General features: G+C 36.4%; 2 protein-coding genes across 5 annotated transcripts in view; both read left to right on the top strand.

The window, feature by feature from the left end:
• LOC114081403 (ATP-binding cassette sub-family A member 6-like) overlaps positions 1–2,934 on the top strand; it is a 60,084-nt gene extending 57,150 nt beyond the window's left edge. The window contains exons 39-40 of one of the 2 annotated variants that reach the window (XM_071604012.1): positions 1,770–1,825; positions 1,955–2,933. In XM_071604012.1, coding sequence (XP_071460113.1) covers positions 1,770–1,825; positions 1,955–2,056 — 158 coding nt within the window. In that variant the 3' untranslated portion in view covers positions 2,057–2,933. Of the gene's footprint in view, positions 1–1,769; positions 1,826–1,954 lie in introns of both variants that reach the window. The other variant, XM_071604013.1, reaches the window with a different exon arrangement.
• A 9,166-nt stretch (positions 2,935–12,100) lies between these two features.
• Abca9 (ATP binding cassette subfamily A member 9) overlaps positions 12,101–13,599 on the top strand; it is a 59,270-nt gene continuing 57,771 nt past the window's right edge. For all 3 annotated transcript variants that reach the window (XM_071602965.1, XM_027946278.2, XM_071602966.1), the window contains exon 1: positions 12,101–12,373. The gene's annotated coding sequence lies outside the window, so the exon portion shown is untranslated. The remainder of the gene's footprint in view (positions 12,374–13,599) is intronic.

Genomic DNA, 13,599 nt, shown 5'->3' with positions numbered 1-13,599 from the left:
CTCCAATGACACACCCCTAGTGACCTACTTCCTCTGGCCACACCCTATCTGACTACAATTACCACCCAGTAATCCATTCAAGTGAATAATCCATCAAATGAATTAATCCACTCATTAGGTTATATCTCTTATAATCATTTCACCTCTAAATATTTCTGCATTACCACATGAGTTTTTCAGGGGATCCCTCCCAATCAAATCATACCAATAATTAATCCAGCTGTCTGGAAGGAGGTTAATCTGCAGTGCAGGAAGGGAAACTGCGTGAAAACACACAGCCATGCTTGACCATTCTTACTGGGCCTCCACAACATTACCCTCATAAAGCCCTTTGGTGTGGCCTGCTTTTCCTACTTATACACAGTCCTTCACACCACATGTCCTAATGAGTGCTTCACCCCTCTTCTCCTTCCATATCTACCTCCTTCTCACTTTCCTCCCTCAGTTGATGTCCTTGCTTTATATTTCACTAATAAAAGGAAAGCAATAGAGAAACCTTCCATTTGTCCATCAACCTCCTCATATCTGTGCTGGTGTTCTTAGCCTTCCTGTGGCTTTGAATGATTGCTCAGGCCATTCCCTGACTGAGCATAATTTCTCTTGCTACTTGCTATCATTTTTCTGCTTTCAAGTGGGTCATTCTCAGCAGCAGACCAGTGTGGTGTAATTTCTCAGCACAGCATAGTGGTGAAGAGTTCAGAGTCCAGAGCCAGTCTTATTGGTTCCCATGCCACTGCTGTTGCTTTCTACCCAAGAGACATTAGGTAAAAATTGCTTGATACCTGCATGTCTATATGGCTCATCTCTACAATGAGGAATAATATCAGTGCCCTCTTTGCCAGGTTGTTCAGAGTATTCAACAAGTTAATTTTGAGTACCTAGAACTGTGCCTGGTTCCTTGTGCTTGAGATAATAAGTAATCTCTGCTGTGCTCCTTTCACTCTAGACAATGGACTTCCTGGCTCTTCCTAAATGCTGCCAGACATAGTGTTCCTGCCTCAGGACTTAGTATTATGGAATTCTTCCTAAATATCCAAGCTGCTTCTCCACTGTTTCTGGTTTCTGCTCAACGATCACCTTATTTCTGTGACCTTCCTGAACATCCTATTAAAAAAAGTGCCCAGCACACCCTATTTTATTTATCTGCTTTCTTTTTCTCTAGAGCCACTATAATAATTTACTCTGTTATATACTTAAGGGTTCATGGATTAATGCCCATATTATTCCCACTAAGATGCAAATACAAAGGCAGAGAGTTTTGCCTGTTTCTTTATTGTTCTGTTTCTGGCATCTGAGAGCACCTTTCATGTAGGAGATTCTTAGGCTGTACTTGATAAACCATGAACATGTGAATATGTGAATCCAGTGACAGATGCCATTTAGAGTTTGTGGTAGAGAAGACTAACAGAGACCTGGTGAGGCAGGTGAACCTACTAAGGGGAGTACGAGATGGGTGTGAAACAAGAATAAAATGTTCCTCATGTATTAAGGATATGTCTGTAAAGGAACATTTGTAATTGGCCAAACACATATGCTAATATCACAACACATCTTATCAGACAAGGTTTGAAAAAATCCTAATATCAAGATGAATTTAGTATGCATTTATATTAACTACTTATGATGTTCATTATATCATCCTTCTGCAAATTATTTGTCTATTTGGTTTATCTAGTTATATTAATAATTTGAAGATTTAGTTCATATAACTTGGAACAAATCCTGGTAATAAAATGCCAGCATCTATACCTAGTTCTTTTTCCCACCAGTTAAACATAACTTTAACCTGGAGGAATATAGCCTCTCTCAGTGCACGCTGGAAAAGGTGAGTCTACCACTTGAATTTCTCTCATCCCTATTAATTTCACATGCAAGCAACATGTGTTTTTTTTCTGATTATTTGGAAGACAGTTCATAATCTGATTATTCCCTTTTCTTCTTGTCTCCTCTTTAGGTATTCCTGGAACTTTTTAGTAGGCCAGAACTGGGAAATGTTGATGAAGAAGTTGATACAACCATGAGATGGAAACTTCTTTCTTATTCAGATGAACCCTGAATTATTCAGAGACCTCAAACCCAATGGGCTGATGTGCTATGAACATTTATTTTATGTAACAATTAGCAGTGTGTATGATTTAAAAAATGATTTGATATCAGGATCATGTATATGTTGTATACGTAGTCCATAAATGAATAAATTTAAAAGTTATTCCTTTTCTTATTCTTAGGGGTGGTGCAAAGTCTGTGATAAAGGCAATACTATTAATACTGATAAAGGTAAAATCACCCCAAGAACCAAACACTGGGTATTGGAAAATAAAACTACAAGCTTAAAGCATTTTCAAATATGACTTTGTTTTTCACTTGCTGAAGTAGGTGAGGGTACTTCAAAAGCAGGAAGCTGCGTGACAGCTTCATGCTGATTTGCTATATCAAGCTGATTTTTTTTAATACACAAATACAACTCAAATTCTTTTCCTAAAACCTTTACAAAAATTATTTTGACTTACATAGAGACTAAAAGGCCCTTGAATTAAAAAATGAACAAACATGCATATTTGAAAAGAAGCTTTGAGTATACCTTTTGAAAAAGGGGAGTCATAGTAATATTTGTGCCGAATTTTAAAATTTTGAATACTAAGCTTATGTTCTTATGATTAACCTCATTTCCTCATCAATAGTTTTATGTGTATTTGCTACTCTTATAAGGTCATTTTCCCATTATTTTTGTATATGTGCATATAGTATATCGGTATACATATGTCTTCTGCATATCAGCTTAACATATATTTTTTATCCTTAAAAATAACTATGTCCTTATGAAAAATTGAAAAATTTTTTCCTGTTTTAATTTTCTGGTGATGTATCATCTAACTTAAAGATATCTTTATGCTCAGCAAAGACAATTTTATAATGGAAAATTATATAGAAATTTAAAAATATTGAATAAAAAATATGACAATTTTTCCACACAAAACTTTAACTATTTCCTTCTTTCTTTAGTATATTTTAATATAGTTATAAACATATGGTATACATAATTTTTAAAAAAGATATACATACTTACTTATATACCATTGCAATCATTTTAATTTACTTTCAAATTTATAATAAGTTTGCAGGTTTTTATGTTTTCATTCAATCTTGTGTTATTTGTATTCCTTGTCATTTATTTTGATTACTCAATCTTTTTCTTATCCATGTTATAAGATTTTTATACAATTAAATATTTTACCTGTATATTTTACACATGTGGTGCTGAACACCCCTCATCTGAAAACTTGAAGTTCAAAATGCTCCAAAATCCAAGAATTTTTGAACACCAACATGGTGACACTATTGGAAAATCCCCACCTGGCCTCAAATAACAGGTCATGGTCAAAATCTCAGGCACAATAAAAATATTATACAAAATTGCTTCCAAGATATGTGCATGAGATTTATATAAAACGTAAGTGAATTTTGTTCTTAGACTTGAGTCTCATCTCCAATATATTTTATATATTTGCAAATAGTTTAAAAATCTGACAAAAAAAAAAAAGAAATTTCAAACTCTCTGGTTCCCAGCATTTCTAATAAGGGATAATTCAAACGGTACCATCATTACCTCTGAGGAGTTACATTTCCAAATCTATGATAAATGATATATAGTTTGCTGTTTCTTCAGGAGCTATTAGTACTTTATACATTCATATCAGTTGGGTTTGGCTGATCTAAGAAGAAGCTGAAGAGATGGGAGGGTAGAAGAAGACAGGGGTTAGAGTATTTCTTCCCTCCTCTTTCTACTTTGGTGCCAGATCTCTAGGAGTAGAATCTTCTAGGCCTATAGCTTTTGCCCTCCTCCAGTCACACCCTAACACTCTTGGCCTCCTAAGACTGTTGACCTCAGGAATGTACATGATAGCAAAATCACCACTTAAGTTGTCCTCCCTAACAATTTATGGCTGTAGTGGCTTCTGCTCAGATAAGCTACTCTTGGCCAAATTTATTTGCATTTGTTAGTTTTTATGATTTCTGGTTATGACTGGCCCTGAAGCCTCAGCCTCTGATTGGTATGAGAAACATCAATTTTCAGTTTTCTTAGATATTTTTTTTTTTACCTTGTAGGAAAGAAATGATAACTTCCAAGCTGTTTACATGTCAGAGCTGAAGAAACTGAATTTTAAATATTAGGACTTCTTAATTAACTTAAATTTAAATTTAGATCCCCACCTGGGGCTAGTGTCTACATATTGGATGCTGCTTTTCTGAAGTTAATTAGGATCTCTCTCCTCATCTTGAACTATGTTTTCTAGGGAACTCAGCTCAAATCATGTCTCTCCTTGCTATAATTGCTTTTTTATATCATAAATAGCCACTGTCCTCAACACTCATCCTGAGAAAAATTAGTCATTGTTATTATTTCATGCAGTAAATATTTATTTACTTTATAAATATATTGATTAGTCTCTAGCATCCAACTATTTCCTTCTGGGTTTTATTTCTTTCTTCTTGAAGGATTTCTTATTAGTGGTTCTTTCAGAGATATCCATAGAAAAGCTGTCTCAAATATTTTTATGGAAAGTTGTGTCTCTCTTACATTTATACAATGAATTATGTTTAATTATTTATGATAATAAATATATTTAATATAATGTAGATGGCATATTCATCAGCCTTTCCGATACCACCCCAAAACTTAGAGGCTTAAAATACCAATCTTCTTTTCCCTTTCTTTTCTTTTTCTTTTGGTGCTACTGGGGATTAAACACAGGGGTTCTCATCCATTGAACTACATCCTAGCCCTTTTTATTTTGTTTTGAGACAGGGCTTCCCTAAGATACCTAGGTTGGCCTTGAACTTGCAATCCTCCTGCCTCAGCTACCCAAGTAGCTGGGAATACAGGTGTGCACCATCACGCTTAGTTACCTTAGTTTCCTTGTCTTGTTTCTGGCATCTGCACTTTCCATTTTTCCCTTGAATTCAATCTCTGTTATATCTTATCCATCTTATTCATGTCTTTATGAAGAAAGCATTCACATCCTTTTAGATGATGGAATACGTTTTAGTTTGCAGTTCCCATTGAATGTTTAAAAAAATAACTGAGTACCTGCACTTATGTTAATAGTCAAAAAATTATTTCTATGAAGGAAAAGAGAAGTCACAAAATTTAACATAAATTCAATCAAACATCTGAAAAGCAAATATGTAATAGGAAGGATTAAAGGACAAAAGTATTGTGGAGCAAGGCCTGGATTTCCTCGTCTAGAAGAGGGAAAGAGCTGAGATTTTCCAGAGTTTCCATTTAGGCTTTCTGCTCAGGGAATGGCATCACTTTTACACATCAAACTCCAGCAAAAGAGGAGAAGAAATTCAATGTCAGCAAAATTGAGTTCTACCAAACACAATGAACTGTGTGTGGCTTTAATAACTCACCTATAGTCTGTGATGACATGTAATCATGATTGATGGTGATGTTCAGGGGCCCCAGTCTTAAAAGCTAAGATTATATAAGGCAAGAGTAAGAGATTATTATATGTAAACACAAGGATATTTATAAATTCAACCTTTAGAATATTAATAAAAATATTAAATTATATTTGTGCACTGAGCAAATTACCATTGGTAAAAATAATGAAATAAATAGCAAACCTATTATGAAATTTAAAAATGGATGTGTCAGTTTATATGTTATTTAGCATTACCATTTGTGTTAATGTTGGTGAGTTGAATTTAAGTAACTCAGCTTGTTTGATAACTGTGTTTTCTTTCCTTACTCATTTTAAGTATTTTTGATGACGTTTTTATGTCTCATTATTTATCAGTTTCATATCCCTTAATAATTTATTGATCCATTGCTGGTTTCAAGTAATGACTGAAAGTTTTTGAAATGTAGTTTTGAGCTATTAACCTAGGGAAAAATTTTACAAATATTCTTAAATTTCAGCAGCACTACCTACACAGCAGGACTTTGAGCAGGACCTCATATGACTAAGGTAATCTTCCATTCTCGTTGATGCCTATTTCTAGAATCCTGAGGCTCTGCTCAGTACACCTGTTGGTCTATTTCTTTTCTTTTTTTTTTTTTTTTTTTTTGAGAGAGAGAGAGAGAGAGAATTTTTTAATATTTTATTTTTTAGTTTTCGGCGGACACAACATCTTTGTTTGTATGTGGTGCTGAGGATCAAACCCGGGCCGCACGCATGCCAGGCGAGCGGGCTACCGCTTGAGCCACATCCCCAGCCCTGTTGGTCTATTCTTAACATTTGCTCCCTTCTTCACAGAAAAATATCTTGACTCTCAAGGTTGAAACTTTTGCTTTATATCGTCGTATGTAAACATTCTCTCAGCTCTCACTGGCACTTCCTTTACTTCTTATGACAGAGAACAAAATAGCCTTCTCCTTTTCAATGTTATGCTTTCATCTTGCTTCTGACGCTCTCCCCTCTTATCCATGCCCCTTTGAAAAAAGAAGCTCTCCATCTGTAACTTGATTTCTCCTTTGTTTTCAGCATTTTCCCTTTCACTTCCCTTTCTAAATTTCATTAAAAAAGAAAAACAAAGAAACTTCCCTTGCCCAAAGCAACTCATTTTGGCTACCATCCAAACTTTCTTTCATAATCAAGATTCTAGAGAAGAATAAATGTTACTTTTTTATTTTTCCTTCCTTATTTCATATCCAGTGTTGTACATCTGAAACTATGAGCAACTTTCATGTCCCAGCTCTGGGAGGAATACAGCAGTGAGGGTTCTTCATTATTCAGATGTCTGCAGTATGGAGTGGGAGAGAAAAAAATATCATTAGTTTAAAACAAAGTGAGGTGCATTCTGCAAAAGCACAGCCATGGAATGCTGTGGAAGCACCTGGGAGCAGTATGTGATCCATGTGGAATGAGACAGGCAGGGAGATTTCAGAGCTAAAATTCAAAGGACATGTAGGAGCTAGGCAGAGGGATGTCTCACCAGGGAAAGGCCAGCGGAGGGTAGGGCTTAATTCCAGGAGAGCAAAGAGATGTAAGTAAGACCGTGGTACATTCCCTGAAAATAGTCATGTTGGATCTGGAGAAGGGGAAAAGGCCAGGGGGGTGGAGAGAGGAGCAAGGACCAGGGGATAAAAAGTTCTTTGTATAAGCAAGGCACTGTCGAGGCAGCAATGAAAGTAATTTAATAAAAATTTTATGTCAGGGTGACCCTATGTGGTGTGAGAAAGGATTGCTTTTACATTTCAAATGACAGATAGGCAAACAGTGGAGATTTGGCATATTTCAAACATCCAGTAAACTTCTAAGAACAACAGAAAGTAGGAGGGAGTGATATTTGACAAAAGTATTGACTGAAAATTTCCCAAAACTTTAAAAAGATTCAAGTTCTTTGATTGCAAGTAACCACAATGTACCATGCAGGGCAACACCCACATCCACACACACACACACACACACACACACACACATCCAAAAAAAGAACAAGAAACACACACACAAACACACACATAATGTAAGCACACTACTGTGAAATTTCATACACTTGTGGTTAATGTTCTAGTGAAAAAAAGAAAATTCCTCAAATTAATGAATGCCAAAGTTATATAAGCATTCTTATCAGCAGAAGTAGATGTGACACAAGGCAAACACATGTTATTTTGAAAGTGAATAATACAAGACATTTTCAGTCAGGATCAAAAATTTAAAAAAACTTGGAACAATTGAAATACATATATATAGGTGGAGAAAATGGACAGATGTATTCTAGTCAAAAACATGTTGGTGGAAAGCTGGGTGTGGTGGTGAGAACCTGTGGTCCCTGTTACTTGGGATGCTGAGACGAGATCACTTTAGCCCAAAAGTTCAGGGCCAGCCTGGGAAGCATAGTGAAACCTCATCTCAAGTATATGAGTGTGTGTGTGTGTGTGTGTGTATGTGTAGAAAATAAGTTTATTATAGTCTAAAAATTTACATAGTAAAAAATTATTTTAAAATATGCTTGATATCACAAGAAATCTAAAATGTATGTTGTCAAGGTGGCATATTTTTAACAATCACATTATTAAAATTTAAAAATACCTACAATGTCCAGCTAGCATTTATTGCATAAGCTCTCACTGCTAGGTACAGTGCCTTTTTATCTCTGTCTTTCCCCGTCCCTTAAATCGTAAGTTTTTAAAATTCTAAAATGAATGATGTTTGGATACCATTGTAGTCTTGCTGGATACCATTGTATGATCTGGGTCTCTCAGATGAGCAAACTCAGGGTCCCAGGGTAGCCCCTTGCCCAGCCCAGCCTTGCACAGTTGGCGAGGATCAGAGCTAAGGTTTCAAGTTAGATCTGCTAAACACTTATCCTACGAGGAACTGAAAGACTGAAGAGAAAGTTGCCTGACATACAATGGTTTTCTACATTGCTAGAGTAATATGGATTCAAACATGCTTATTAACAGTTAAAAGTAATCACCAGTTGACCAAAATATAGATCCAGAACTTTCCAGGCAAGAGACGGGATAAAGAGGAACCTAAAATAAGGAACAGAGAAAACAGGCTCAGTGAAGAAATGGAGAAATGGAAAACCACAGGAAAACTTGAAGAGCTTTTGAAATGTCAGGAGGAAATGGATTCATCATCTTAGGGACTTACCTTCTCTCTGTGGAAAGCAAAAAAATTGGAGACTGAATCAAAAGAAAAATACAGTTACATTGTTTTGAGTTGCATCTCATAGGCAAGTGATAGAGAGTTTTCAAAATGTACCTGAGAAATGCAAAGGCAGGTAGAAGTGGAGGGTTGGAATTGTGATAGTAGAAGCAAATGTGACTCCATTTTGTTTTGTGATTCCATTCTGTAATACAACTATGCCAAGTACAAGGGTCATGACTGGGGCAAGATGTTCTTTTCCTTTTGCTATAGAAACTTTTAAGAACACGGAACTATCTAATGGGGCATTGTTTCTGTAACTAGGGTAAAGGGGCCCTGTTTCTGTAATTGGGGTGATTGGGCTAACTGTGATTGGTTAGGCTTCCCACCGCTTGACTACACTCTCCCACTTCTGTAACCTGGCTTGCTTGCATTGGCTAGATTCCCAAACATCCCTTTTGCAGGATTTTGCACTTATAAAGAGCGCCCTTGCAATTGTTCGGGGTTGATCAGGGGAACAGCTTTATGTTCTGGTCAGTTGACACTAGTGTACTTCAATAAAAGCTTGATTCGATTATACATGAGTGGTCTGGAAGTCAGTTTATGAAACCCTGGGAGGAAGCTTCAACTATAACAGAATAAAGATGTTTCAAGGGATAGATGCATAAACAGGACAAATTGGATTTATTGATGATATCCTTAAGGAAAAAGAGAAAATTTTGGAGGGTACCTGACTAAACTCACAGGCAGGGAGTGCAGCTGGGTCTGAGAAAGAATGAAAAACAAGAATGTAAAAGTCCCTGGGAAATAAGCAGATGTTCTCAGCATCTTATCAGTCAGGAAGCTGGACTGCTTCACTCTTCTTTCTTGGCAAATCAAGTTTTCCAGCTCTTGTACCACAGTGTTGAGAAGAGCACAGGTCCCAGGGTAACAAGTACTCTGCATATACAATGAGCATATATATGCAGGATTCCAAAGGAATGCATATTTATATATAAGGATCCCAACAGGAATGTTTTAACATACTACAACGAACATCACATGAAATTTATAAGGCTTCTGGCAGTGGAAAATATTTCTGCAAAGTACCACAAAAACTGTAAAATGTGTGTACATAAGTGAGAATAATCCAGTGAACAGAGACACACAAATGAGACCGCAAGTATAGCATTCATAACAAGCTCTAGATTCTGGAAATGATCTGGCTTTAGCCTAAGTTCTACTCCTCGTTATTTGTGTGAATTGCAGTGTTATTTAAACTCTAAGACCACACTCTTCCCATTTAGAAAGCAGGGTAAGTTATAATAGTATCTACCTCATGGAGCTACTATGTGGATCAAATGTGTTACTATTTAAGTGTGAGGGTGGGGGTTTAGCTGAGTGGTAGGATATTTGCCTAGCATGTGTGGGGCTCTGAGTTTGATCCACAGCACTGAAGAAAAGTTTGTGTGTGTGTGTGTGTGTGTGTACACACACATACATATAATGCATATATATATTGAAGCATTTAAGTTTTTCTTATACATAGTAGATGCTAGAAATACTTGTGAAATAAATACATCATGTGATAAAAATCAGTGGCATTCTATTTTTCGAATTTTATGAGTTTTTTGTTTGGTTGGTTTTGGTCCTCAGGTTTGAATCCAGGAGCACTTCATTGAGCCACATTCCCCAGTCCTTTAGTCCTTTTTGTCTTTTATTTAGAAACTGGGCCTCCCTAGGTCGTTTAGGTCCTTTCTAAGTTGCTAAGGCTGATCTTGAACTTGTGATTCTCAGATGCCCATCACTGAGTCACTGAGGTTATAGGCCTATGCCACCTTCCCTGGCTGCTTTCTCTTCTTCTTTTTCTTCCTCCTCCCCCTCCTGCTCCCCCCTCCTACTCCCCCTCCTCCTCCTCTTCTTATTCCCCCCTCCTCCTCCTCCTTCTTCTTTCTTTTTCCTCCTCTTCTCCCTCCTTCTTCCCCCTCCTCCTCCTCCCTTTTAGTGCTGGCAATCTAATCCAGTACTTTCCTTATGCTGAGCAAGTGTTATACCACTAAACTGTATCTCCAGCCCTAAGATTTATTTCAATTAGTAAACCAACTCTAAAGCTTATTTAGAAGAGTAATTACATATGAGGTAAACAAGAAAATGTTGAAGAGAAGATTAGCAAAGGTGAGCCTACCTTGTTATAGTGCCAGGGAGAGTACACAATAAGGTGCTTACATAGGAAGAAGGGAACACATTGAAGAAACAGGTAGAGCTCAGAACAGAAAACAGCAAGGGCCAGAATTTATAACCTTTAACTTAGACCAAAATTCTTCTAGGAAACATGAAATTTCCTAAATTATATTCTCGGAGTACAAAATGTTAACAATGTTATTATATGAGATAGTTTTTATCTCTACAGAAATAGTCGTTGTACAGAAACAATCAAAGGTTGTTTATTGTTGTATCATGGATTGATGAGTTCAATATGCTTCCACAGATTTGCTTGCTGAGAAATTTCTGAATCTCATATAATTAACAGCGAGTAAATATAATTGAACAAATATTGAAAGGATGGATGATAGGTAATGGGGCACAGATGAGAGTGTTTTTAAGAACTGTATGAATTTACATTTCCCCTTCAGCTGTGTGCTCAGGAAGTAATTTTAGCATACAAGAATTTAACAGACGCTGGGTATAAGCAAAAAGATAATGGTCCTTTTTCATCTTACTTTTTGACCAGACAAACTCCATGAATTTTGAGAAATTTTGGGATAGCCTTGTCTTCTGCTCACAGAAGATGCTCAAAAAAGAATGACAGCTATCAATTGTATAAATGTTTTTCTAACATTGCTGGAAACAGGATATATTAAAAGCCAGTGGTCTGGGCTGGGGATGTGGCTCAAGCGGTAGCGCGCTCGCCTGGCATGCGTGCGGCCCGGGTTCGATCCTCAGCACCACATACAAACAAAGATGTTGTGTCCGCCGAAAACTAAAAAGTAAATATTAAAAAAAATAAAAATAAAAGCCAGTGGTTACCAATAGGGACATAGCTTGTTTCCTGAGGCCTCTTACAGAAATAACAAGTCTGTAGGCTTTAGGAATACATGTACTTTGTTATATAACATTGCTCCAAAGATTCTCCAGCTTTTTATCCCATTGAAGATGCAATGCAACTGAGATGCAGATGAAAATTCAGCGTTTACTTTGCTGCCTGGAAAAAAAAATAAACAATTTCGTCTCCATGTTTCTACATTCATTTTTTTAAGAATCTGTGGAAGGTTTTGCGATTTCTGACCCAATTTGTGTATTTATACTTGTCATTAAAAATAAATTCCTTTTCAGTTTGCTATGCTCTGCCTTGTCTGAATGTTTTGTTGATCATTGTTCTAGAGATTGTGTTGAGGGTTAACTCTCCCATTAGGGCCCAATATGGAAAAGAAAGAGAGAGAAAGAGAGGGGGTGGGGGAGAATGAGAAAGGCTAGATTCTCCTTTGCTTATAGTTCCTAATGTTTGCAAACTCAGCCAACCATCTGCAACTGTGAACTCCCTGCAGAGGAACTGGATGGAGACAAAGAAATGGAAAACAGCACAGGAGTCACTATGTGAGCATAGAGCTTTTGGCAGTCTGGCTGCATGGAGACCATAATCCTCTTCGGAACTCTGTCTAAAACGGAACAATTTACAATTAAACATGAAATTAAACCCACGATGTAGTACTGACCCAAAGGAATGTGAATTCTCCAGGACACAGAGACCCGGGGATGAACTGTGTTTCTAGATTTTTGCTTCGGCTTTCCTGAGAGTAAGTTAACCTCTAAATTTTGATTCTTTTGTATTTAGAAATAGAAAGTAAGACTAGAAAGAGAGATGCCAAGCCTTTGGGAGGGAATCATTAAATGCGGTAAATTATTTTTCAAGTCATCTGAGTATTTTATATTGTGTGGCTAACTAAACGGTTAGGGAACGAAGATTTTCCATTTTGCCCTATGACTAAAGCACATTTGGACAAGTAGCACATATAATAAAAATGTCTAATGGATAAATTGAAAAGAATATAACTTTATGTTGCTTCGTTGCAAGTCGGATATATTTCTAAAGTTATTTGAATTAGTCTTTTTTTGTGGGTTTTCAGTTTCACTGCCAGAGAAAGGTTAAGTGTTAGAGGATATGAGACTTTCTGGATTTTGCATTGTTTTTAACTGATTTGAGAATATTTTCATCAAGAAAACTTAGGGAAATAATTTTGTTGAGCTTGTTTAAGATACTACATGAATAAGAATTTTTTTATCACATTTACTGTGCAAATGTGAATAACAAGAATTCTGACTGGGAGATTACTGACTTGTTACAGCCAATTTATTATTTCTAGATTATGCAATTTCCTATTCAGAGCAATTTAAGTGAACTTGATGTTTTGTGCATGATGGTGAGTGGTATTTTTATATCCTGATATTTACATCAAGATGTGTAGTGGAAAAAATAAGTCTTAATCAGAAACAGCTACTCTTGCTACAGTTAGATGATGCAGTTGTTTTTATTCATAAATATTTCCTTGCACATGTATTAATTTGCAGGAAGAAAGAAGAGCAGTCACTTGGGCAATATGTTTACTACTTTTAGACACCAAGGCTTGCCACAGGATCTCTTAACTGAGAATACTGCAGTTTGGTACTAGTCAAGGTTTCCAGCTGTTGTAGCCTATTGATGGCATCATTAGAGGGAGCTCATCTACTTGGCTGGCAAATCCAACCCTAATTCTCTAAAATATCCACCACATTTTCTATCTACTTGCCTTTGATATTGATGCTGTGGAGCTTGTATTTTTCTGCTGGTTGTCTTGAGATATTTTCAGATTTTAATTATGCAGAATCAAGAAAAGGTTAATTATGCTCTTCAGTATGTGGTACACAAAGGCCTTGTTTGGGATATTTATTTCCATTAACTTCTGTCTCCCATTTCATACCTAACTCCATTCTTACTTCCCACTACCCAAAGAAACCCTCCTATTATATTTGATAATGATCCATA

Source organism: Marmota flaviventris, chromosome 17, assembly GCF_047511675.1.
Source record: "Marmota flaviventris isolate mMarFla1 chromosome 17, mMarFla1.hap1, whole genome shotgun sequence".
Taxonomy (NCBI): Eukaryota; Metazoa; Chordata; class Mammalia; order Rodentia; family Sciuridae; genus Marmota; species Marmota flaviventris.
Note: the sequence above shows the minus strand (reverse complement) of the source record. Positions and strands in the feature narration are given on the sequence as shown.